At 40.0% G+C, this 25,028-nt stretch overlaps 1 protein-coding gene across 8 annotated transcripts in view; it reads left to right on the top strand.

Annotated features, from left to right (window-relative positions):
• The window catches only part of CTNNA2 (catenin alpha 2), a 1,068,594-nt gene that overhangs the window by 800,317 nt on the left and 243,249 nt on the right, over window positions 1–25,028 (top strand). For all 8 annotated transcript variants that reach the window (XM_069493843.1, XM_069493842.1, XM_069493839.1 and 5 more), the window contains one exon: window positions 6,832–6,912. In XM_069493843.1, the coding sequence (XP_069349944.1) occupies window positions 6,832–6,912 (81 nt within the window). The remainder of the gene's footprint in view (window positions 1–6,831; window positions 6,913–25,028) is intronic.

Below are 25,028 nucleotides of genomic sequence, written 5' to 3'. Positions count from 1 at the left end.
AACTGAGGAACATTGAGCTGAGGAAGTAAAAGCTTGGTCTTAGCAGGCCATACTGAGGATGACGAGTGAAATAAATCTTCAGTGGATGCTGTGGCCTTGGAATTTTGTAGTGGGGTGGGTGGGTGTCATGGACAGACAGATGTGAGGAATAGTATGAATTCTAGAGACTTTCTGATGGCAATTTCCCAAGATTAGTGACTAACTGGATCTAGGAGCGAGATACGATATTAGGATTTGGAACTTGGTCAGTGATTAGTGCTGGGGAAAACCTTGTGAGTAAACCTGGGTTTCCTGCACTCCCCAGGCAGTGCTCCAGGCTGTGTCCACAGGGGACTGTGCCTGAGGTCTGCTCCCACTAACACTGTAAGAACCGGTTTCCCTCAGTCCCAGGAACAGATAGGCAGAGTCACCAAGGCTGCAACAGACAAAGGAGTTTATTTTCTAGCCCAGGCTAGGGTCCAAGGCTCAGAGCACCAGTGCAGTGGTCTCTCCACGAGCCCGGACCTCGCCCTGGGGTGGAAACAAAGCTTTTATACTTATCGATAGGTTACATGTATCGGGCACACCCCTCCACCCCCCTTTTAGTTCATTTGTTCCCTCAAAAGTGGCCGATAGCTTTGGCTCCTGATTGGCCAGTTTCCAAACCGGGGCTCTGGCTCCTAATTGGCCAGTTTCCAAGTCAGGGCCCTCAGTTGTTACCAGCGGCATTCCGGGGAGGGGGAGGGCCTGCGTTGGGGAAACCAAAACTTAGGCCTTTCCTAAGAGGTCCAGTCTGTCATGGAGTTACTCCTGTTTTCCTTCCTGCTCTACAACACTTTGCTTTCAAATTGTTTTGGCTTAGTATTTTAAGATTTCTGATTTAGTGAGGCCTTTTTGGTTATGAGTGACAGAAATGCAACATTAACACACATGGGGGAATTTATTAACTCATGATACCAGGTAATCCACTGATACATATTTAAGGCTTTAGGTACAACTGAATTCAGGAGGACAAGTGTTTCTTTAATTGATTTAATAAAATTTATTGAATGTCTATTATGTGCAAGGTACAATTCCAGGCTCTAAGGGTATAATGATGAGCAAAACAATTATTTTACAGGTTAGTGTACTATAGACTGTGTCTCTCCAAAATTCAAATGTTGAAATTTCACCCCCCAAAGTGACGGGATTTGGAGCTGGGCCTTTTATAAGTGATTAAGTCATGAGTGTGGAATCCTTATAAATGGGATTAGTGCCCTTATAATAGAGGATCTAGAGCACTCTGTGCCCCTTTGGCCATTTTGGCCATGCAGACACACAGTGAGAAGACACCGTCTATGAAGAGACACCAAGTCTGCCGATGCTTTGATCTAGGACTTCCCAGCATCTAGAACTATGAGATAAAAATTTATGTTTTGATAAACTGTGGTATTTTTTGCTATAGCAGCTCAGATAGTCTAAGAGAATATATAATGGAAAATATGAACCTATTTGATTTGATTCCAAAAGCTGACTTCTCTTCCCTTAAATTCCCTTTCCCCAATTCCTCATTCCTTTATTGCTCCAATTTCTCTCATAATCTCTCCCTCTCCTTCTCCATCTCTCATTCTTTCTCTCCTTTCTTTCCTCAGCTATGCTTCTCTTCAATTTGGGGTCTATTTTCAGAGATTCCCTAATGAGCTCAAGGTTTATCTACTACTAGTTTATTAATCTCAGTGGAGAAAAAAAAAAATGCCTCAACAGGCAAGGTTGTGAGTGCCTGTAATCCCAACTACTTGGGAGAATGGCTTGAGGCCAGGAGTTTGAGACCAGCCTAGGCAACACAGGGAGACTCAGTCTCAAAAACAAACAAACAAAAAAAGCTTCCTTGCTAATAATTCTACCTACTACCTACTACCTACAATTTCAACCCTATAGCTGAAAAAAGCTTCCTTGCTAATAATGCTACCTACCACCTACTACCTACAACTATAACCCTATAGCTGATTCTCACTGGTTTGTATGTTATCATAAATTTATCCCTTGACCAAAGAGCCTTGGTTGAGAGTAAGAAGGAGATGTTACACAGCTGCTACTGAAAGAACATGGATAGGTTTATGGGAGGATGAAAATAATAGTGATCCACCTTGATCTCCTCGAGCCAGTCCTTCAGTGTGCATTGCTCAATGTGTTATCTTGATATTACTCTATTAATGGCTAGAGCCTGATAGTCTAACCAATATCACCATCCTGATATTTTTGCATTATATGTTGATGATTCTTTCCTTGAGCATTGATGAGGTATGGCAGAGAAGTGTCAGAGATGGCAGCTTTTCCCTTTCTGCCTTTACTTCCTCCCCCTCATCCCTCACGTCAGGGTCTGAGAAAGCTGGGTCACGATGTGTTTAGAGTATTCTGATCATGGATTTGCTTTGTGATCACTGCTCAGCATTCATCCATTCTAAAGAGATATTACCTGTTTCCTTTCCAAGAGAAATGCCCTTAGCTAGTGAAAAAGAAATATTTACAAAGGCCCTCATGCTCAGAGTATGATTTACACATATTATAAAGGTATTATGAAATCTTCATGGTTCTATAAATGATGGTGCTATTTGCAATAAGGATATGATTTCTCTATGTGGGGTTTGAGGGTAGGTGGGCAACCCTCCAAGTGTGATAAGGTGACTGTTGGATCAATACATAATTTTTTCTCTTCCCTCCTGTTGTCTAAAAAAATCATAGGTTTAAATGACAGCAAAATGTGTTGCAAATAGAGTGCACAGCACATTATTGCTTTCCACAATTCTGATGGCTTTGACTTTCACTTCTTTCAAAAACAATTTGAAGACTGGGCATTTGATTAGCTCCTCACATATTCAATATACTAGTGTCATAACTATACAATATTTTGAAGATATCTCATACATTCAGTCAAGTCTGCAGGTACCTTCCAGGCAAAGGAAGAGAGTGATAGACATCTGTCTTCTTGCAGCCATGCCCCACATATTAACACTGTGCCTTGAAACATGGTTGCTGTGCAGCCATGGATGTGATGGAACATGGATATGGGAGATTCATAATCCCAGGGCCTCCATGAGTGACCCACTGAACTGGATTATGTATTTAGGGTGGGATGAGGGTCTGGGATGGGAACAGCTTTTAAAGAAATATTCATTTTCAGGGACTTATAAGTTAATGTTCCTTGCTTCTTTGTTTTGTAAATTTGGGAGTTTATATCCCTAATGGTATGTTGTCCAGTGTTAATATAAACATATTGCATATATATTCAGAATTTCAGAAGATGTGATATTAACACAGTGAAGGAAAGAGAGAAAGAGAGAGAAAGAGAGAAAGAAATGGAAGATCCTTGTGCAAAAAGGGCCTTTGTTTTGCAAAGGGGCAAAGGGCAGTATTATAAAAAAAAATTGTTGAAATAAAATATTGTGCTTTTTCTGAAGACTAATTGTAAAAATCAAAATTTCAATTAATGGCCCAATCCTTCTGCTAGGGCTAAACTAGAAATATGAAGGTCTTCTAGACAACATCTGATACTTTGGCAAACTGGACTTGAATTTAGAGCCAGAGGATGGGAGAACAAAGGATCCTCCATAAAAATCTAAATCAGAAAATTTATTCTTTTCTCTCTCATCAACTCAAGCTATGGATCTGTCCTGAATATGTTTTGTAAAGTAGTGCTCAAAGACTAAAACAAATAAAGTTTAATGAACATGCACCTCCCTAGCACAACAGATGGCAACTAGGAAAGGCACCCGCAGCAATGTGAGAGAACACTGCTGCCCGTCTTCTTTTTTGAATAACGATATTTATTAAATGGCTATCTCTATTGCAGACTCATTCTCTGCAAGTAAAGATAAAGAAGACAAGTGGGGAGCAGGTCCACGAAAGGCACACGAGGTCTGCAGACAAAAAGTGACAGAGGAAATACACCTCGACTTGAGATTTTGTTGATAGTCTTTGAAGAGAAACACATGGAACTATAAAATCACAGAATCCTGGGCTTTTAGAGATGGGCGATGGCTTAGATATAGAATGGAAAAAGCCCTGGCTGGGAGTCTGGAGGTGCTGGTCAGATACTAATGAGCTAGGTGGTCAGAATCAGTTCGTTCATCTCTCTGGACTTAGCTGTGCTCATCTTGGAGGGGAAGGAGAAGTTAGGGAAGGAGAGGTGCTAACACTGAATTAACTCTGCTGGTCAGGTACTGTGCTAAACATGTTACAGATGCTATCTCTTTTGATGTTCACAATAATCCCACAAAGCAAGCACTTATACACGTTTTAGAGATGAAAAAATCCCCGGTGTCTGTCGATTCCCAACCCTCTCTGCAGTGCCATGACTGATTCCCTATAATGGGGAAGTGTGATTATAGGCTGTCCATGGTTTTTCTGGTAACTGGTCTCTGGCCCGTTCGTTCTACAGATGGTAAGTCTGGAGCCTAGAGAGGCTGCCAGCTCACTCAGGTAGTAATTGGCAGCGAGTGATTACAATGGGCTTTTGTTTTCTTCTGTTCAGCAAAGATAGAAAATAATTGGATGACAGACAACACCACACACTCTGACTTTATTGTTAAGTGATGATGTCAAAACGATAACTTAGATCTCCTTTCACTTCATTTTGTTAAACTATTCTTAATTTGTAGAGCTTAGCATGTCCAAGAGGGAGCCTTGGATGGGGCTTCTGGTTGACTCCCGGGGAACTAGAATTTGCTCACAATGATCAAATTCTTAGTTATTTAACAAATATGTCCAACAACCTACTATGTAAAAGACTGAACTGTAGTTTCTAGCCCTTGTTTCACCTCTTAGAAATATCCCAGACCAGTTGCCTATTTAAAATGAACTGCCCCAAATATTCTTTCCTTAAAGAAAGAGAACTTTTCCTTTAGGGATTCTAGTTTTTGGCAAGGTTTTCATACATTATCTGCCTGAATGGAGAAAGCAGACATACAGGTGATCCAAAAATAGTTTCTATGTCGTTTCTGAATCAATTCTTTCATTTTTTCCACGGCAAAAAATACTTTCCTAATTACTCTGAAATACTGTTAATGCCTTTTATTGTTTCCAGCACATTAACATCATGATTGATTGTCCTGCTAACCTTGTGAAGAAGACAGAGCATATGTTATGCTATCCATTGTGCTTATGACAAAACTCAGATGTGAAAAAAATGGGACAAATCATTATTCAAGGATCATTGAGCCTAATAACAGAGGGTTGACACCCCTTCCCTCCTTTCTTCCCCTCCACTCCCCTCCTCTCCTATCTCCTCACCCCCTCCTCCCTCCCCTCCTCCCCCCTCCTTCTCCCTTTCCTCCTCCTCCCCTCCTCCCCTCCTCCCCTCCTCTCCTCTCTCCTCCTCTCCTCTCCTCTCCTCTCCTCTCAGTGACTGGCATCCTGTTCAATTTAGGCTGATGAATTTAAAACTATGTCCACATTTAGACATACAGGGCAGAGGAAACTATGGCATGATGGCTTGACAGTCCTCATTTGCTGTGCAAATCTAAGCATTGACAGGCTACTACTGTTATTCCTGCACAAATACCTTATTTAAAGAAATTAGAGCTAACGAAGGGCCAGTAGATTTATTTTGGTCAGTGGCCCAAATTTCCTAACCCCAGTCCTTGCTTTTCCATTCACCAGCCTCCTTAAACAGTGACAAAAAATATGGCACCGAAGTCAAGTGCATTTCTGAATTGCCTTCGGCCAAAGACTTAAATGCTAGAGAAAGCCAATATTGCAAATATTATACAAACAGAATCCCAACAACAGTGACATGGAATGCTAAAGTCACCAGAGATCTCTAGGCTTCCAGATCAAAATATAGGCAAACATGTTATCCCATTAGGCCCAACTTATGACCTAGAATTTCATTTTGTCATACACACAAGTTGGTACAGAGACCTGCAAGATTTTACAGAGACTGAGTATGGAACAAAAATTGGCTTGCTACTAGGACCATAAATAAATATATCTTTAGGGTGTTTGACTAAAGTTTAGATAACTTAACATGATGTATAAGATTTTTAAGCATTTGTCTCTTAAAGGGTAGATAAAGACATCCATAATGTTTGTAGAGCTTTTCATTCATGGGAATCTTGTCACTGTTTTAAAAAGGCAATGGAGAGTCTGTTTTGTTTGGTTTTAATTGTTTGTCTATGCCCACCAAAAAAGTAGGAGAATAAAAAAAGAAAAGAAACAAGAAACTAGTGAAACTTTCAAGTGAATAATTTATTAAAGAAATTTTTTTTTCCTCTATCTCTGTCTGTTATAGTCATAAGGGAAATTTTCCTCATGACCTCAAGCTGTGGGTTTCTTATTATCGTGTTTAACATTCCACTGCATGACAGAACAGAGATTAGAAACTGTATTTTCTAGTAAAGCATCTCTTTTGATTTTAGTACAGAAGTGGCAATATGGCCTATGAAATATTGGCATAAAATTCTGAATTCTGGTGATTTACTTAAAATCCTTTTCTATTTATTTTTATCATCTCAATTATCTTCTATTCAGAAGTGTGCTTACACAATAGAAAAGCACAAAACATTTGTATTTGAAGGCAAACACAAAACATCCTTGTGTTTATTTAATCGCTAAGTGTCTGGAGAAGGGAAAAAAACACATTTGCATGGAATTGAATATGGACATAAGTGTAACCATCCTAAGAATGTATTGATTTTTATCACTTTTAATTGTTGTTTCATTAAAAAACAACTTTAGAGAACATATCATGTTAGCTGTGCATTGAAAAGAATCTTTTTTAAATTAAACTGTACAACTCAATTGTTTCTCTGGTTTTTCTTTTTAACTTTTAATGTCTCTAACATTGAGTTTTCTGAATTTCTCTTTTCTTAATAGACTGGAAGGAAAGAAAAAGGAGATCCTCTAAACATTGCAATTGATAAGATGACCAAGAAAACAAGAGATCTAAGGAGACAGGTACTGGTTTTTATTTTTATTTTAAGTGCATGGTATTTAGTAGTGGTTTCATTAATGTCCTTTTCCAGGGTGCTTCCTTAGAGCTGCTGTTCAGATTGTTATTCTTAATAACATCTTCATATGCATAGAAACACTTTATCAGCAAGGCAGAGATTACTGGGTGGAGAGATGCCGCAGCTGCAAGGCTCATAAAGGAAACAACCTCTGATGGGAGGGCCTCTCACTTCCCAGACACTCTGCCCATGCAGAGAATTCATGAATTCACTACCTTCTACATCTGATTTTTAGTATTCCAAATCTAGGTGTGCCAAGAGACTTTCTTTGATCTTTTCTGGTTCTTACTTAATCAAACTCCCAAGGCATTCAGTGATAAACCAGAATGCTAATGGTTAATGAGAAAATATACCTCTTAATCTGAAGCCCTAATTAAGAGCTTTGTCCTAGTGTATTCCTTTGGGAACATAATTCTAAGAAAGTTTGCTGATCACGTGGTTGTTTGGGAAGCAGGGAATTAAAACAAGGAGAGTTTGTTGGATGATTTAAATGGCTAATGGCATCATTAGTTTCATGGGTCTATTTTTCTTAGGGAGAGGAGTAATCTCTGGCCAGGGCCCTTTTTCACCTTGAAAGTGTTGTATGAACCCTGGTAAATGATGCCTTAGAACCCTTATTTTATGTTTCCATGATGAATTCCACTTTCTTTGGTAGTGTTTTCTCTAGAAGAGATTATATCATCCATTAAGTTATAATAAAACGCTGTCTTCATGATTTCTGCCTGGGAGCCTCCTGTCTCCTACTAGTGGCTTTTACATATGTCCATCTCATTCACTAAGTGTTGATTGTGTTAGTCAGCTAGAACTAACCACTGCCATGGCAGCACCTACTGTACTTTCTGCAGCTAGAAAAGGTGGATTAGCATGGACAAATGTAGCATTGGCTCCTATGTCATGTTACACACAGACAAAATTAGCAGGGTGCCTAGGCAAGAATGCCCAGGAAGCATCTTAGAAATGTTTGAATGAGAGGAACACACCATTTCCCATTACTGGTGGGGCTTTCTGGGCTCTCTTCAGGATGTCACTGAAGGTGTAGACACATTTGAGCTTCAGAAGACATCACAATTAGTTCTGGAATATGAAGACTTTTGTTTGATTCCCCTGCTAACAACCCTTTTGGGAAAAACACTTTCTTTTCATTTTACCTTGAAATAAGGAAGAATAAAACATTTTCTTCTTATATGTTAGTAACACCAAATAAATATATGGCCAATTCTGCCTCTCCTTGCTATCTTAGACATATCCCTGTTTGATATGAGTAGTAGGAATTGAAATGGAGGTTAATGGAAAACATTGAGTCAGATACCTGGGTTTTAGTGTTAGATCTGCCACTAAAGTGTCAGTATGACTGTAGATCCTTCATTTCTTGGTCTCCTTTTCTTATCTATAAAAAGAAGGAGCCACACTAGGTCTGTGAGCTCTTTTGTGAGATATATAAGATTCTATGAGTCCAAGGTAAATTCTCATACATTTCCTGTGCCAGAGGTCCTAATGCCTGATAATCACAGATTTTAAAAGCAGTGGGAAGACGTCTCCAGGGTTTGCCTTTGGCTAGATTGTCATGCAAAATTCATGAACTGAATTTCCCACCTCCCTGATCTCTTGGGCTCAGTAGAGATTGCTAGATATGTATGTATGTATGTATATATATATATATATATATATATCTCCAGGAGGAACCAGCACCCTCAACTCTTGCCACCTCTCTTCAAACATAGACCTATCATAGCAGTGGGTTTATTTGTGTGTTTGTTTGTTTGTTTTGTTTTGGTCTTATTAGAAAGCAATGGACAAAGTAATTTTTACTTTGGTGTTAAAATTCCCGGAAAGTGGTTGACTCTTTTTACCAAAAGACCCTGGTAAAATTTGAATTTATGGTAAAATTTTAAATGCTTAGGTGACAAACTCCTTGGAGAGTTCCCTTTAGGATGGAAGTAGAAGAGTATGTCCTTCCATGAAATTATTTCATGCATGTGATTTTTTTCCTAACTTTCCCCACAATGCAGAGGAATAAGAACAAAAAAAGAATTGTTTTATAGTATTAAGATCCAACAGTTATGGCATAATTTTACACCATACCCATGAATTTGGTTGAAACATCTTTCTCTTCTCCAATCTGCCTTTCTGAAACTAAGATGGTCCCCATCTGTCATTTTCATCCTTACCCATATGTTAGGATATTTTTGTCTTTCTTCCCATCTCTTCTGTCTCTCCATGTACACCTGTAGTGGTACAAAAGCTTCTCTAATCTAAATTGTAGCTACCTAGCACTTGTGCAGATGGAACATGCAATGACTAATTTGCTTGGCTCAGGTAGGACATCAGCTCAGATTTAGGTATCTGGTTCATTGGATTAACAAGGTTTTGCCTGGTTCTCTGCTAGGCCCTCTGCAGTAGTGACCCAGTGAATGCTCCTGGCTCAAATGAATGTTGCCCTACTGCTGAGATGCTTTCTGTTCTTTCAATTAGAGATAAACCTTTGCTAGAGCAGATGCTAAATGAGAACCCTCAATTATCATGTCCACTCCCTGTACCCATGGATTCCTTTGTACGATATTTGGAAAAATCAAATCTCACAGAGGAAAAAAGTGAAATCAAAGATTTTTAGTTAAAAAAGAAAATTAAAAAGATTTCCAGTGACTTTCATAACTTCCCATTCTTTCAATCTCCTGCCTCCTCCTCATATCCCTAAGTTTGGGCAGTGCTCTTCTGAAGGGTGACCCTGGAGCCTTGCAAAGTTCCAGTCACCAAAATTAAAAGAAATAAAATCAGTCATGATCATTATCTTGGACTTTCCTAATGAAAGAAAGTGGAATTAGACTTGCAGACGCTTAAAAAAAAATAAAGATTTCATTGAATAAAAAGGATTTCTATTTAAGTGGAATTTTCAAGTAAGTAGAAACCCTCTCTTGAGACAACATATCATAAGAAACTGAGGAGTCATAAATTGTGAAAAAGGTCCCAAGTATATTATGTAAAACTGATTGGCATGAATCCATCTTGCCAATCAAACCTATGACGGGGGGCAGTAGTAGAGCAGAATCCTCTTAGGACTGTTTTGTTTGGAATTAAAAATGGATTTTGGGGAATATAACCACCAGTTTTAAGCATAAGCATTATGTTCCAATTTTAGAGCTGTGGGCACAGTAGGCCCCATGTCTGAGCTATTGTCATTCTGAATCTGAGATACTGTGATTCTGGAATCAGACCATTGTGGAAACAATAGCTGTTGGCTGAATCCCCTTGTGGGTGCCTAATAGCTCATGGGGAGGGGGGAGTATTTCCATCCTCAGAGGGGCCCAGTCCATGTCTGCCAGCTCCACCCCATGCCATTTTTCTGTGTAGCACCTGTGCACTATCTTAGGCATGGTCTCTTAATTTTCACTATACTCACAAGGATGCTGGTTAATCCTGGTTATTATTTTGCCCTTTATGTTAGTCTTTTTCTTCTTAAGTTGATAAGCAAATCAGGACCCAAACATTTCCCTGTGAGAAGCTAATAAATAACCATAATGTTATAATATTGCTAAACTTAGCAACTCCCTCATTCCCAAAACCAATCAAGGGTCAAATTCTTATCCTTTGCCCCTTAATAGCCATGACGATGATTCCATCAGTGATGTTCAGTAAGTGTCGACTTGACAAAAGTCTCAATTCTACTGTTACAATCAGAACATTTTTAACAACAAGCATTATGTGTGGAGTGCTTTTACATTGGGGTGAAAGTACTTAATAGAATGGTACTATAATAAAGGATTAAAAACCAACAGGCAAAACATGTCCCTGAATGGTTTAATTAAAGACTGATTTATCAAGACCCTGTCTCCAGAGCAGACTATGGAGAAATCTTCCAAGATTAATAAGAAACAATTACAGTTAAAGAGTTTCCTCAGCTGCCCCCACTGTGTGACCCAATTCCTCATATAAAATCTATGGCTGAATGTGGACAGCTATCAGGGAGAGCTTGCAAAATCCACTGTCCACAAAAACCAAACTGAACAATAGCCGACATATATTGAGTCACTGAGTCCTTACAATGTGCCTGGAACTCTTCTAAGTTCACTCCACGAATTGACAGTGTTTAATCCACGCACCAATTCTATAAGATAGAAAAGATTGTCACCATGCCCACTATACAGATAAGGATGTGAAATAAAGTAATGCACCCATGGCCACACAGGATGGGGATGTGTGGAGGCTCCAGCCCAGGCAATCTGGCTGTAGGGTCTTTGCTCATAACTTTTGCTCCATCCTGCCTCTCCACAGACCCAGAATGTGCAAGTGGCTCACCCATATGCTAATCTACTCTAGGGGATGCATGTGGGGAAAATGGAGGGTTCCCATGGATATGTAGAGGTGCTTTGTGGGTTTCAACAGTATCTCCGCCACTCTAGGATTTGGAATGGGTGACATGTATGCACCGTGGACAGAAAAAAAAAAGTCTATGGTAAATGTCAAAAACATGGTTCTTGTCTGTGATATCTTATCATCTCTCGGGTCTCCAGCTGTTATGGTCCACTGGATCCTCTTTTTAAAAAGTGCTATTATGTTTAGGTATCTGGCTTGTCAAAGCATGAATTATAGACTTTCTAAAACATTTACAAAAAAAAGGAATGTTAAGGCATTTAATTCTTTTTCTCACGTCTGCCCATGATGGGGCCAATTATTTTTAAATTCATTGTAAGAAAACATTTATTTCTGGATTCAAATCTATTTTTCTTCATAAGGGTATGAGGCTATCTATATGATGACAACAAGAAATATATAGAATAGTGATTTTCCCCAAATGTTAAAGTTTGTATTCTTTACACTGAAACCCTATGTCAGTGCTAATAATCCCTGGGGTTTGTCTCCTAGGTCACAGTGCCTTGGAAGCATGGAGATCAGAAAATGATCTTGTAGCAAATGAGATTTGAAATGTAGAACATGAGAAACTTAGAGACAACTGAACAGAAATGAGATCAGAAATAAGACAACTGAACAGAAATGAGATCAGAAACACCAGAAATCAGAATCAAAAAGGCCAGGAGGAACAGAGCAAAATAGGTAGGAGAGGGTTTAATAACTCAGTGAAAGGCCATCCTTTGGACATGACCCTTGATCATGGGTTATATATTCAAGCCACCTCTACCTTAGGAAAATCCTGATAAAATAACCCTAAACGTCAGACCACAAGATACCTATTTATCTCCTAGAAACCCTCATCAGGCCAAGTCCAAAGTACATCACTTCATCAATTTAAAACAGTTCTTGAAATATCACTAAGGGCAAGCTCTTCTCTCGTCAGGGCACTGTACAATTCAAGAAGCGGCTTAATTTATTTCCATAACTCAGCATATGGTTGATTGTTCACACATTATTGGCTTGACCTCTTTCTTGCCAGCAAGTCTAGATCACACAAAGAATCTAGTAGCTTTATCAACATTGATTACTCAAATAGCCCACTCTACTGAGCAGAGAGATGGATAACGTAAGTATGAACAGGGAAACTCTCAATTAAGGGGAAGCTTCAACTACTGATTTGTTCTTTTCTGCTAATTTCTGTAGGCTCTGGCAGTCTAGGGAAAGTGGGAAAGGGAAGTAAACAACACTGACTGAGTCCCAAAGCACATTCCAGAGGATCTCTCTGCATTTGGTCTCATCTCTGACACCTTCTCCCCATTTTAGGCAAAGAGAATTCCGTTATGAATCCTGATCCCGAGACTGAGAGATCCATTGTATGATTATAAAACCAAAATTCTATCATATTTTCCAAAGTGAAATTCTTAAACAGGAAAACCTAGAAGATTTTTAACTACGATGATTTGAACAACAAAGTTGGTATTTTGTTTTTGTTTTTTTTTTTTTGCAGAATGCCCTTTCAATTTACCAGAATATTCATCTCAGTACACCCCTCCTGCTTAAGTGAGGTTGGCCAGTATGTATCGTTGGAGGCCATGTTTAGGCTGGGATTTCTTATCCAAAACTGTCACTAAAAAGGAGATAATTTTAAAGTGTGTTGTGGGTTCACCATTATAGCCTGAAGTGAGGTGTTTCTAGAGCTGATGATAGCAGCTAATCGCCTTGATCCTGACTGAATGTATCCAGCAGATCATTGCAGTCAGCTTGTGGCCAAATATATCTGTTCCATTTGACCCCTCCTTGCTGAGGTTACCTTTTATTACCTGAGATGGCTTCTGGCATCAGTTTTCCCAGGGGAAATTTCCATCAGGACTGCTGGTATTTCTTAATCTCCCCATTTCCCAAGGAGGCTGGATGAATCTGAAATTTAGAAAATGAGTCATCTTCCAGCAGACTCTGCCCTGCCTGCTGTCGCCACCAGCCCTGGTGGGAGCCCATTTGCTCTAGGATCTCATCACTTTGTGCCTTCCTGGCTCCCATGGATGTCACTGCTGATGGCTGAGGGAATTCAATATTGCTCTTTGCTTGGGTAGAAAGTGCAAAGAAGGTGGTGTTAGTTATAACATCCCTGTATTTATGTTTCATGCCCTTGATTCATCTTTGTGCTCTTCTTTTGTTGAATGAAATTTCCAGGATATCTTAAAGACAAACTCTCACTCCATCCTGGCCCTACACAATTGTGTACTTACAGCTCCTATCCACTTTTTAAGAGAGTTACAGCCCCACACAACTCTTCCCTTTGTCATTCCTTAGATCCCCATCAGACATTCTGTCCCCTTGATAGTACCTCCTAAATGCATTTTGGGCCCATTGTTCCTCTCCACTCCCATTGGCTCTGATTAATTGCTTTTCACAAAAACGATGGTCATAGCCACATTTAACCAGTCTCCTGGACCCCAGCCTCCCTGCCTTCAGGGCATGCTAGCCCCAGCAATCTGATAATCCAGTGTTTACAGACCCTTCCGCCTTTGCATTTGCTGTTGCTTCTGCCTAGAATGTGCCCCTTCCATTTTTTTGTTTTCTCCCAAGAAAACTCATTTTTTTTTCCTACAAGGCTTAGCTTAAATGTTACCTTATTATCACAACTTTATCCAATTCCTGTAAACAGGGTTTACCCAGTAGACTCCTAGAGCAGTTTAAAATATCTCTATTATGACACTTTTTTCAGTGGATTTAAGTTATTTTTATTTGTTTTTACCTGTGCCCATATCTTATTATTCTTTGTTTGTTCAGGTCAAATCCTAGTGCCCCAAATAAAGTAAGCCTACACTACACATGGGTTGTAAGAGTATATAGCCATCCCACCCGGGAAATATCCTAATCATCAACTTCTCCCCATTCTAAACTCACATATCCCTGGTTCCATTGTTTCAAGGTCTAGATTTGGGCTCACCTAAAAAGTCCATTTGTACCATTATATTAATAATAATTTTTGTTTTAAGAGAGGATACCTTAACTCAGCAGTTTCCTGTTGCTTGGCTAGCTTTAGAAGACTCAGCTCCAGATGAGTGAGGTACCAGCATCAGGTGCAAAATTTTAGGGGGTACCAAAAAACCCAATAATCAAGATAAATAATATTTATGTAGTATATTAGAACATCAAAATTAATGCAAAAAATTCATGATGAACAAAATAGCATCGTGAAAAAAGGTAGGGTCATTGTAAACGCAAAAGTGCAGTTCTGAGCCATATTGAAGCCTGAAGCAAAAGGAAAAATCAGCAATCCTGATCCTGTCTGTATTTACAATGTTGCTATTTTGTTCATCATGGATGAATGTCTTGTTAGTCCTGGCTCTGCTCCAGAGCCTCTATCTATTATAAAGTCTTTACTGCACCTGCAGTAGGAGAGAGTACCCCCCCACCCTACCCCCGCCTCCCACAGAGTCTCTATGTCAGGTGGCTTGCTTTTTCCTCGCACGCACGTTGGTGACAAAAGGGCTGGTTTTTAAATTTTATGAGATGACACCTTGGACTCCTGATTCAAAGACCTATTTAAATTGTGGTGTCTTTTAGGTTGTCTTGCGCCAAATGCATTTCTTCTCAATGTTTATCACAGTGACATTGGGCTTTTTATGGCACTCTGAAGTGCTTCAGAGAAAATGGAGAACATTTTAATACTGCTGATTTACTCTTTCAGGTCTACAGTAATTTCCTTACTGCCTAATTATAAGGCTCAGTTTAATTTACTCTACACATAATGTTTACTGATGCACATATGGTGCCACATTTCAGGAAACTGTACCCGGTACAGGTATTTTTGTCATGCTGGAGCATGGAAAATTTCCTTCTTTTATAAAAAAAAAAAAAAAAAATGCTAAGAAATTGTATCGTCTCAACAAATAATGTTCCCCAATGAGAGGGGAAAAATCATGCCTATCCTTAACTTGAGGAAGAAGGATATAATTTTTTAAATACTTATTTTTAAGGCCGAGTGATGATTATGTGGTTACCTGTGTGTAAAGATTTTCAGTTAGCCCGCAAATCAGGAACTGGGTAGGAATTGGGGAAAAGAAGAGCGAGGAAGATAAAACAGCAATATCTTCTGGCCTTATTTCTCAACTATCTTTGAAAAAGAAGATATTGATTCATGAAGTCTTAGAGGTGGAAGGGACCCCCAGGGTCCTCCCAGAGCAAAAGGTCTTTCTTCAGCCACCTTAAGACTCCTTCTGTTGGTCTCTGCTTTAAAGATGGGAACTTATCCCTTCATCCAGCAGTAACTGATGCTGTTACTAAGTTAGTGTTAGAAAATTGAGTTAAGATCAGTGATTTTGTAATTATCAACCACTGATGTTGGTTTTGTGCTCCCAAACTGATTTCTTTTCCTAAGTTTAAGTCCCAGATAAAAGCTTTAGTAAAGAACTCTATTTAGAGTTCCAAAGACCTACAAATAGTGACTATTATTGCATATGAAGTCATGCCTTTGCAATCAATTGCCTTACTTTTTCATAGCCCCGAGTGCTAAGAATGGTTAGGCTTAGGGACTGAGCAGCTGATGCCCTCTTGTCACTGACATACTACTAATCAGCTCTCTTGATCATCTGATCTATTCCTCCTGTTTGTACCTGGTTATGGATGAAGGTCAGAAAGGTAAAGCTGTCCACTCTAACTGACATTTGTTTGGTGTTTATTCTTTCCTTCATTCTTTATTGATGATCCTTACAATAATTCTTCAGAGAGATATTACTATCAAAATGATTGTTTTTTAAACAGAGTAGAGTATTGAAATTCCAATAGTAAGATTTAATTTCTTACCCATATAAAGCTCATAAGTTAGAGAACCCAAGTGGGCTGACTCTGAAGCCTGTCCTTTTAATGACTGTAGTTGTTAAAGTTGGTACACTTTGGTCTTAGTTTATAGCTTTTATTAAATTTCCTTAATGGGAAGAGCATAAGGTAAATATCAATTATTAATGAGTACTGAGTTTCTCTATAATAATCATAATAATAGGCTTCGTGTTTAATATAATCACCATTTTTTTCCTTAAGCCATCCATATCCGTAGCCAGCGCCCCCATGCAAGAAACTGAACTGTGAATGGGATTTTGATAATTATTTTTCTAATTAATCATAGGGGAAAAAAGTAACGGACTTTCATTTTAGCTGGAGGGATATCTGATTAAATGCGCATCAGGAGACTGGCACACTTGCCTGGCATAGTCAGTGAGAAATGGTTGAACGGATTGTGCCCGAGCATTCCAGCATTCCAGGATTAAAGGAGAATCATTTGTCTTGAGGAGTTTGGGGATAAGGGTGAATTTTTTTATTTGATCCAACCGTAAGTGCTTGTCAGAAGTTTAGGTGATTAACCAGTCTCAGACCCATGCTCTCTCCTTCATAGTTTCTTAGTTTTTCACGAGTGCATCAATCCTACATTTTTATTTCATTTCTTCAATTTCAAGGAGGATCAGGCTGCCTTAAATAGCAGCAGTCTAAGTTGCAACTGTCTACAGGGGGTGACTGAAATGCTAAAACAGCACCTTTGGGCAAGGCAAGCTGGGAGGTCTAGACCAGAAAAGTGGGAGAGGGAGGGTGCTGAGTTCCAAGGGCAGGAAGAAGTCAGCAGTAATGAACCATGTCTGACTCTGAGCAGATTTCTTTCAGCCCCTCCTTTGAAATTCACAGGCTTAGATCAATGTGGCCCTGAGGCTATATCTACAGATGCCAAAATAACTAGTTGAAAGGGGATAACTTGTGACTGATCAACTAGGCATTGTGTCTGTATATTACCATGGCAACCAGCTGGCCTGCTGCTCCTTGGGGCCATTCTCTGTGTGTTTGGGCAGTCTGTGGAAGTGCCTTTGCTGCTGTTGCCAAATTAGGTGGAAATGTCAGGATTTGGGGTCCAGTCCAGGTCAGAACACCTATGTCAAGCAGGCCAAGCAACCTAACCAGATACCTTTCTAGTCCACGAAAGTTTTAGGAAAAGCTAACAACTTCTACTCTTTCATTTAACTTTTCCTCATCCTTCCTTGCCTCAACGCTTCTACCAGAAAAGGAATTGCTTAGAGAGCACTGGAATAATCTATGTTTTCTAGCAGAGTATGAAGCAAAGAAAGAAAAGTCAACTTGGTCAAATAAAACCAGTCAAGCTGACCACTTGGGGGCTCTTGGAGGCCGTCTTTAGCCTCCTCAATTCTCTTAAGCAGGTAGCCACTGGGCATAGCAGATGCTGTTATAAGTGAGCAGTAGGTGAATGAAGCTTGACATAGCCAGGATGGCAGTAGCAACTTATGGGCAGAGTGGGTGGGATATAAGACTAAAATTCACCGATGAAACCATCTAGGCCAAACATAGGCAAACTACTGCCTGTGTCCCAAATCTAGCCCTCTGCCTGCTATTGTCAAGTTGTACTGACTGCTTTTGTGCTACAACTGCAGGGTTGAGTAGTTGTGGCAGAGTCTGACAGGCCCACAAAGGCCAATATCTCTACTCTCCAGCCCTTTACAGGAAGTCTGCCAACCCCTGATTTAGAAGTAAATCTAGTTTCCTAACTTCGAGTGACTGCTAATAAAATAAATAAATACAATAAAATAGGAGTAAATTTAGCTTGAGATAAAATAAATGTGTTGTAAGAGTCCAAATTCCCCGAAAAGCTAAAGGACCTTCAATCGGACTCTGTCTCCTGCCTTTCCCTTAAATAGTGACAGCTCCAGTCATTTTATAGGACATTCACAAACTTGGGAATTGGGTTTCTAGCTGAAATGAAGTACCTCTAGGGAAAAATTCAACAGCTGTTGGAAATGCAATGCTGTGCAATAGTTAAAGACGGGAAGTGAGAAAGTATAGCATACGGCAGCAGAACTCTGGAGAGAGAAGGTAACTTAGAGGCACATAGTTATCCATAATTGGAGTAAAGCAGGGGAGTGTGGTGAATGGTTTTCTGTTTTAGAAAGTGTGATGAACTCTTTAATGGCCACAAATGGCCAGAAGCTTCAGAGGTACATTTATCGGTTATATCTATACCAAGAAGTAAGTTTCCATCATTCCTCTTCCCTTACCCAACAGCATCTTATTCCCCCAAGTTACCCATCCTGGTCATGTCAGCTGAGATGTTGCTCATCTGACACGTGCAGTGGGCACTGGTGAGTTTTGGCTGGGCTCCTCCCAGGGGCTCTTGTATTTACTGGGGATTCTTCTAAGACCCACAGGACTTGTGCTGTAATGTGGATTGACAGGAAATGTGGAAGCACAGGGCCAGGGGATTCTATCTGGTACAAATTCTACCACACTGTGGCAACTGTGTAGGATTGACTCTTTCCAAAAGAAATCATGGTTTTAGAGAGTTTTTCTCCATACCTTGCTTTGTGTTCTTTAACCTTTAACCATATACTTTGTATAGGTGTTTGCTCTTTTTTTTTTTTTTTTTTTTTTTTTTTTTTGAGACAGAGTCTCACTCTGTTCTCCAGGGCTAGAGTGCCATGGCGTCAGCCTAGCTCACAGCAACCTCAAACTCTTGGGCTCAAGTGATTCTCCTGCTTCAGCCTCCCGAGTAGCTGGAACTACAGGCACGTGCCACCATGCCTGGCTAATTTTTTCTATATATTTTTAGTTGTCTGGTTAATTTCTTTCTATTTTTTAGCAGAGATGGGGTCTTGCTCTTGCTCAGGCTGGTCTCGAACTCCTGACCTCCAGCGATCCGCCTTGGCCTCCCAGAGTGCTAGGATTACAGGTGTGAACCACCGTGCCCGGCCTGTATAGGCATTTGCTGTTAGCCTGCCATCAAATCTATCCATTTAGTAATTGTCTCTACCAATTGCCAATGCAATTGTGAGGGGATTAAATTACTTTTTGAGCAACATTTTATAAGCTTCATAAAGGTTCTCGCTGGGGTGAGGTTATCCTGTTACTTATGCAACCTTATACTCTCTCACACTGGATTCAAGCAGCTTGTGCCCTTTCACTACCAGTTAACCAATGGCATATATTAGATACTCACAATGAAATATACAGACATCTGATCATAGATTCCTTTTTGTAGTAAGCAATACTGGATGGGACATAAGGTTTGGAGCAAGTGGTTGTCTAGGTGTGGGAGGGAAGAATGAAAAGAAAGATGATCTTTGTCCTGTTAGGATTTGTGAACTTGAACAGCCAGGTTCATAAACACATGGCCCTTAAGTGAAATAGCACTCTTCTTGGTATCAGAAGACCTGACTCTGAATATAGGCAACCAGAGGATCCTCCCTTTCTTCATCTAAACAACACAGATAATGATGCTCACCCGGCAAACTGCACCCCTCATCCACATCATGACATTATAAGGAAGGTCAAATGAAATAATGTCTCAAAAAGTTCTCTGCAAGCTATAAAAACAGGACATGCACAGGATTATTATTAAAGGAAATAAGCAGCCAGAAACTGAGTAGACCTTCCAAACATGTGGAAGAATTGGTCTGCGTTTTGGTCTGGGTTAAGGGATCTGAGCAAGGTAGTTGTACTAGCAGTGTCTTTTCCACCTTCACCCATGCCACCTAAAATCCCACCCTTTTGAATGTCACATCTTCTGGGCTAAGTTAGAAACTGAGTATTTGAAAGAGTGTCTGTCCTGATGGAGGGGTGGAAAAATTATGAGAGAACCTTTAAGTGAGAAAGAAAAAAATAGTATGATATGAAGGAAATGTAGAAAAATTGGACTTTTTTACAGTGTCCCTTAGGCCAATCTCCAACACTTTTAACAAGAAGAACTCATGCTTGCCTCTAAGCCGCATCATTTCTGAGGCAAGTCAAGCATGTATGAGGTCATGTTGATCATGTAACTCAGTCAGTAATTGGGAATTGAGACCGTGGAGGAGTTTTCAGCAGTAAGTTAGAGCAGAGAGCTTGTCTTGGTTTTCTCTGTGTCCCTGGCCAGTGCTTCCTCCACCACGAGCTCCTCAAATGCTAGAGTAAAAGGAATAAATGAGTGAACACCAGTCACCAAGTTGAGTGGAGCAAAGCAAGTAAGAGACAAAGCATATTTTCTTTCTGAGGACTTCTTATTTCTCTTATAATAAGGCCCCTGCCTCCTCAGAGCTAATTGCATTGGTATCTACACCATCATATTTTTGTGCATTTGCTCTCATTTCATTTCTTGGGCAAAATAATTAAATATCCTTAATAAAAGTGTGGCATTTGTGTAGATTTTTCTTTATAAATCCATTTTTTTCCTTTGAGATCAGAAAGAGATTTTGAAACACACAGTTGAAGGCAAATAATTAAAGGACCTCTTTTAGTTTTTCAGTATGGAATGTCTCTCTGTTAAAAGGAATTGCAGAGGTGTTTTTCATTGAGTAGATTAAAACGGGACACACAGCCTTCAAAGTCTCATGCAAGTTTAAGCTTCTGCAATTCTAGTTGGCTGGACAGAGTCATTTTTTCTCAGACTGTGCTTTGCAGAGAACTGTTTCATATTCATCAAATGGTTGCGGGCTTTTAGATTTTTTGCAAAACACTTTGGCAGCATTGAATGTGGCTCAATATACATCATACACTCCTCAAGTCCTACCCCATAGAGAGACAACTTTGGGGCATTTTTGAGACAGTTTCATCTTCTTTTTGAGCTTGTGTGTTAAACTTTGCTTCTCCTTTCATGATTCTGCCCTCCCATGAAATAAGCAAGTGGATTGTTAGAATAGGTATGATCCATCGACTGCATTCCTTTTGGTTTGCTGAAGAAAATGCAGTTATTTACATTGATGAATAGCCTTAATTCAGTAAAATAGACTGGTAGTGCTGAGCTAATACCTTTAAATGTCTTGTCTTATGCAATTAATATTCCTTTGTCACACATACATTTAAGCTGTTGGAAGAAAGCCTTGTGTTCTTGACTCCTGTCAGACTTAACGAATGATTTTGTCAAGTCATTCCTTTCTGCTCTGGTTGATTGATAGCTAAATTTGGGTCTTCTAGCTTATGTAAAAAGTGTTAACCATGCCTTTCAGCTTGTAGGCAAGGACATTTAAACCATTCTAATAGTCAATTTACAGAGGAATTACATTGCCTGTTTACTGGAGGGGTCAAAAAATGTGCCCCTGTTCATCAGGGACACAAATCACAGGGCCCATGAGCTAATGAAGGCAGTATTTATGAGTCCCTGCACTTGCTGGCTGATACTAAGTTCAAGGTGTCCCTGGTCCTGGCTGCTGAGGACTCTGGCTCCCACTTTTGAATGTGTCTGTGCTTGTGGACTATGTAATAGATATATTTAGGATGAACACGGTTTGATCCTAATACTCTTAAGAATGAGAATAAAAAATAGAATGCTAGATTGTCACAGTACCAACCTGCATTTGCAGCTTTCAAAGATTTTTCTATAATAAGGCAGATCCCTGCTCACCCCTGCTACTGCTTGGCTTATGGATTTCCATACCTACCATAATTAACATATCAGAGCATGGAAAGTGGATCCCAGACTCCTGGGAGAAGTCTCACATCCCTTGGGTTGAACCCAGTCAGAATCCTAAGAAACATACTTTATTAAGCATCTTACAATTTACTATTTAAAAACACTTTGACCCATAAGTTATAAGATGGTTACATAAAACAAGTATAACCCATCAAATATATTTTTGAAGTAGTCATGACTTAAACCACGAGTTATCCATTTTCTTTTTCCGGATTCCTAAAGCCCCAGGAAGTCACAGAGTGTCATAGTGAGTATCCGGAAGGTCCCTTTCTGCTCCCGGAGGTGGGGTTCATGAGGACTCAGCACCACTTCTGCCTCTAGTGGGATCTCTGATTCCCTCCTACAGTGTCCATGTGCCGCTGGGTCAGTTCTTCCGTGCTCTCTACTGAGGGTTTTCTTCTTTCTGGTCCTAATATCTCAGGTGTGGAGAGGACGGAACCCTCTAGAATCCTCTATGCACTTCATTCTTCATCCAAGAATCACATTTGTCCCTGGTACTTTCTCCACAACCATCATCTATACCTTTGTTTTTCGTCAATAATGTACACAAACCCGGCACAAAGTAGACATATAAGAGGTTGGGTACGTTAGTAGTTCAGAGCATGAACTCTGGGGCAAGGCGACCTGGGTTCGAATCCTGCCACTGCCGCTTGTTAGGTTTGTGAATGTGGGCAAGTGGCTTAATTCTGTTGCCTCAGTTTCCTTAACTATAAAACAGAGAAAACAGTAGCTGGCATTTCTGAGGGAAACAAGTGAGTTATCCTAAGTGTTCAGAACGGTGTCTGGCATAAAATAAGCACTCCATGAAGACGGTTAATATGAAACATTAATTTTCTCCCATACTTCCCTGTACTCTCTTCACTCCGTCTCTTCCCCTCTCACTGCTGCGGTTGCCTCTCCCTTTTGCATACACTCTCCCTCTCACTAACCTCCCTTTTGCTTCCTTATACTTAACTAGCCATTGTAGGCTTTGTTTTATGCTAACATTTTTGCCAGTAGCAAGTCAAGCTGCTGTCCCTGCTGGGTGGAGGCCATCTGGAGCGCTCCTTGGGACCCTGAGGTGACATTCCACAGCCTCTTCTCATGAAGGCAACTGCCCTTGCCTATTGTGGAGGGAAAAGAGGAATTTGACACAGACCTGTGTGTGCTGGGGCAGAAAATGCAATCCACAGAAGGAACTAAGCAGCTGCTCCTGTCCTTCAGGACAGGCCTGTCAACCCTTCCCTGTCCTAGTCCCCATGACTTGTCTCTTTGGTATAGTTTTTTACTAAAGAGTTTGTTTTATCTATAAAAATAAGAAAGTACAGCTGTGATATTCTTAAACATAGCTCGAGGCTATATAATAGAACATGTGGAGCATGTTACATGTTAAAGAAACATGTATAGCAGACTACTGTTAATTCAGTGGATTTGGCCAAAGGACTTAATAGGAATGACACCAACTAAGTCAATTGATTGATCAGAAATTTATTTTCAAGACGTCTTTCCCACCTCACAAAAAAGGTGATTTGGCAACCACAAAAACTTATGCTAGTTAAATAAGTATATTATATTTTCAGTTATCTGTTGTCATAATAGTGTAGTGTAACAGCAGATCAGAGGCATACAGAAAATCAGAGGCTCACTAGTCTGGGGTGGTCACCTTGGCCTGGTCCTCTAATGGGTTTGGGCTCAGTTGCTCTTGACTGATCGAGGATGGCCTTGAAGTGACTCAGTTGTGTTCAACATGTTTACCACCCTTCTCCTGGGACAAGCAGTCTAGACTGGGCATGTCCTTCTCATGGGGATGGCAGAGAGCAAGAACAAGCAAGCCCAATGGTAAATGGACCTTCCAAACCTTCACATGCATCATGGTGGCCAACATTCATTGGCCCTACACATGCCACACGGCCAAGCCCAGAGTCACAGAGGGTGGGGCGCTGCAGAGTTACCTGGCAGTGGGCATGGATGTAAGGAAAGGTGACAAATGGGGACATTAATGCAACAAATCTATTAGAATTACCTAAGTTTGCCTCAGTGCTTCTCATTCATCAGTGAGACATGTTGCTAACTCCCGTCCTGACTGTATCAGCACTCCCAGAGGAAAAGTCTGGAGGGCAAGGACTGTTGATCTGGCTGCACATATGTGTTACCAGTGATGACAGTTGTACTTTTAATTGATCCAGCAGACCTGCTTTTGGTGGGAGATGTATGGGATGGGTGAATAAAAGCATAAAGTGCCTGATAAAGTATTCTTTTTATTTTTAGAGGTAATTGGTTGCATTAAGGAGAGATGCCAGTATCCCAATTAAAATAATTTTTCTTCATGAAAGATAGTCAGTGCCATCAAGATAATGACCAAAGAATTTTGTGTTTCTCTTATAAAGAAAACAAATTAAAACCCATGATTATTTTCTAAATGTCTTCCTCAGGCTTCATAGATGTGCCTCTGCTCCCCCCACCTAACCCCAGCTCCAGCCTGAACAATGGACAATGCCTTCATTACCAGTGGACTGTGTACAGTAATGGCACCTTGGCTTATTAAAGTGGCTTTGGGTGGATCACTACACTGACTGATTACCCTAATTGACCTTCAGATTGGCTAAAATTTGCCTGACTTAATGAAGCTCAATTCTTGTCACGCTCCCTAGGCCAGATGGTTTCTGGCTCAATCACTTTTTGCTTTGATTTTTCATTTTTAATAATAATTATACCACACAGCTTAAGGAAATATGATAAAATACATCAGTAATCATGAAGAGCCTTGAGCAGCCATATTCAAGGAAAGATTTAAGGCTTCAGATTTTTGAGCCTGTTTGAAATCACCCTCTACCCCCAAATCTGACGTTGGCTGGTATGGTATGTCTTACACCATAGTAGTGAATGTTAATACTATTATTCTTAAAAGATTTTTTTAAACATCTGTCTAAATGACGGACAGACATTAAATGATCAGGCATTTATTAAATATCATCATCCCAGCCTAGACTTGAGTGTTAACTTTTATTTCTGAAAGTGAAGATGGCACTGAGCTGCTCAGACACATAGCCAATTTAGCCATTTAGCCAATAGCCATAGACATTTAGCCAATTCTGCCTAAAGACTGGCATGCAAAAAGCTTCAGTTGCAAGGAAGCTTCAGCAAAGAGAGCAAGCTTTCTTCCTTCAGGATAAATGGAATTGATGAGTAGTAACTACTTGGAGAAGGATTACGAAGTAGTGTTTGAGCTCAGCATAAAAGAATGCTATAATTGATTAATCATGTCTGCTGTGGGCATGGAAGGGAAGAGTTATGGC

Source organism: Eulemur rufifrons, chromosome 19 (genome assembly GCF_041146395.1).
Source record: "Eulemur rufifrons isolate Redbay chromosome 19, OSU_ERuf_1, whole genome shotgun sequence".
Taxonomy (NCBI): domain Eukaryota; kingdom Metazoa; phylum Chordata; class Mammalia; order Primates; family Lemuridae; genus Eulemur; species Eulemur rufifrons.
The sequence above is the reverse complement of the archived record's forward strand: the minus strand, read 5'-3'. Positions and strand labels throughout refer to the sequence as shown.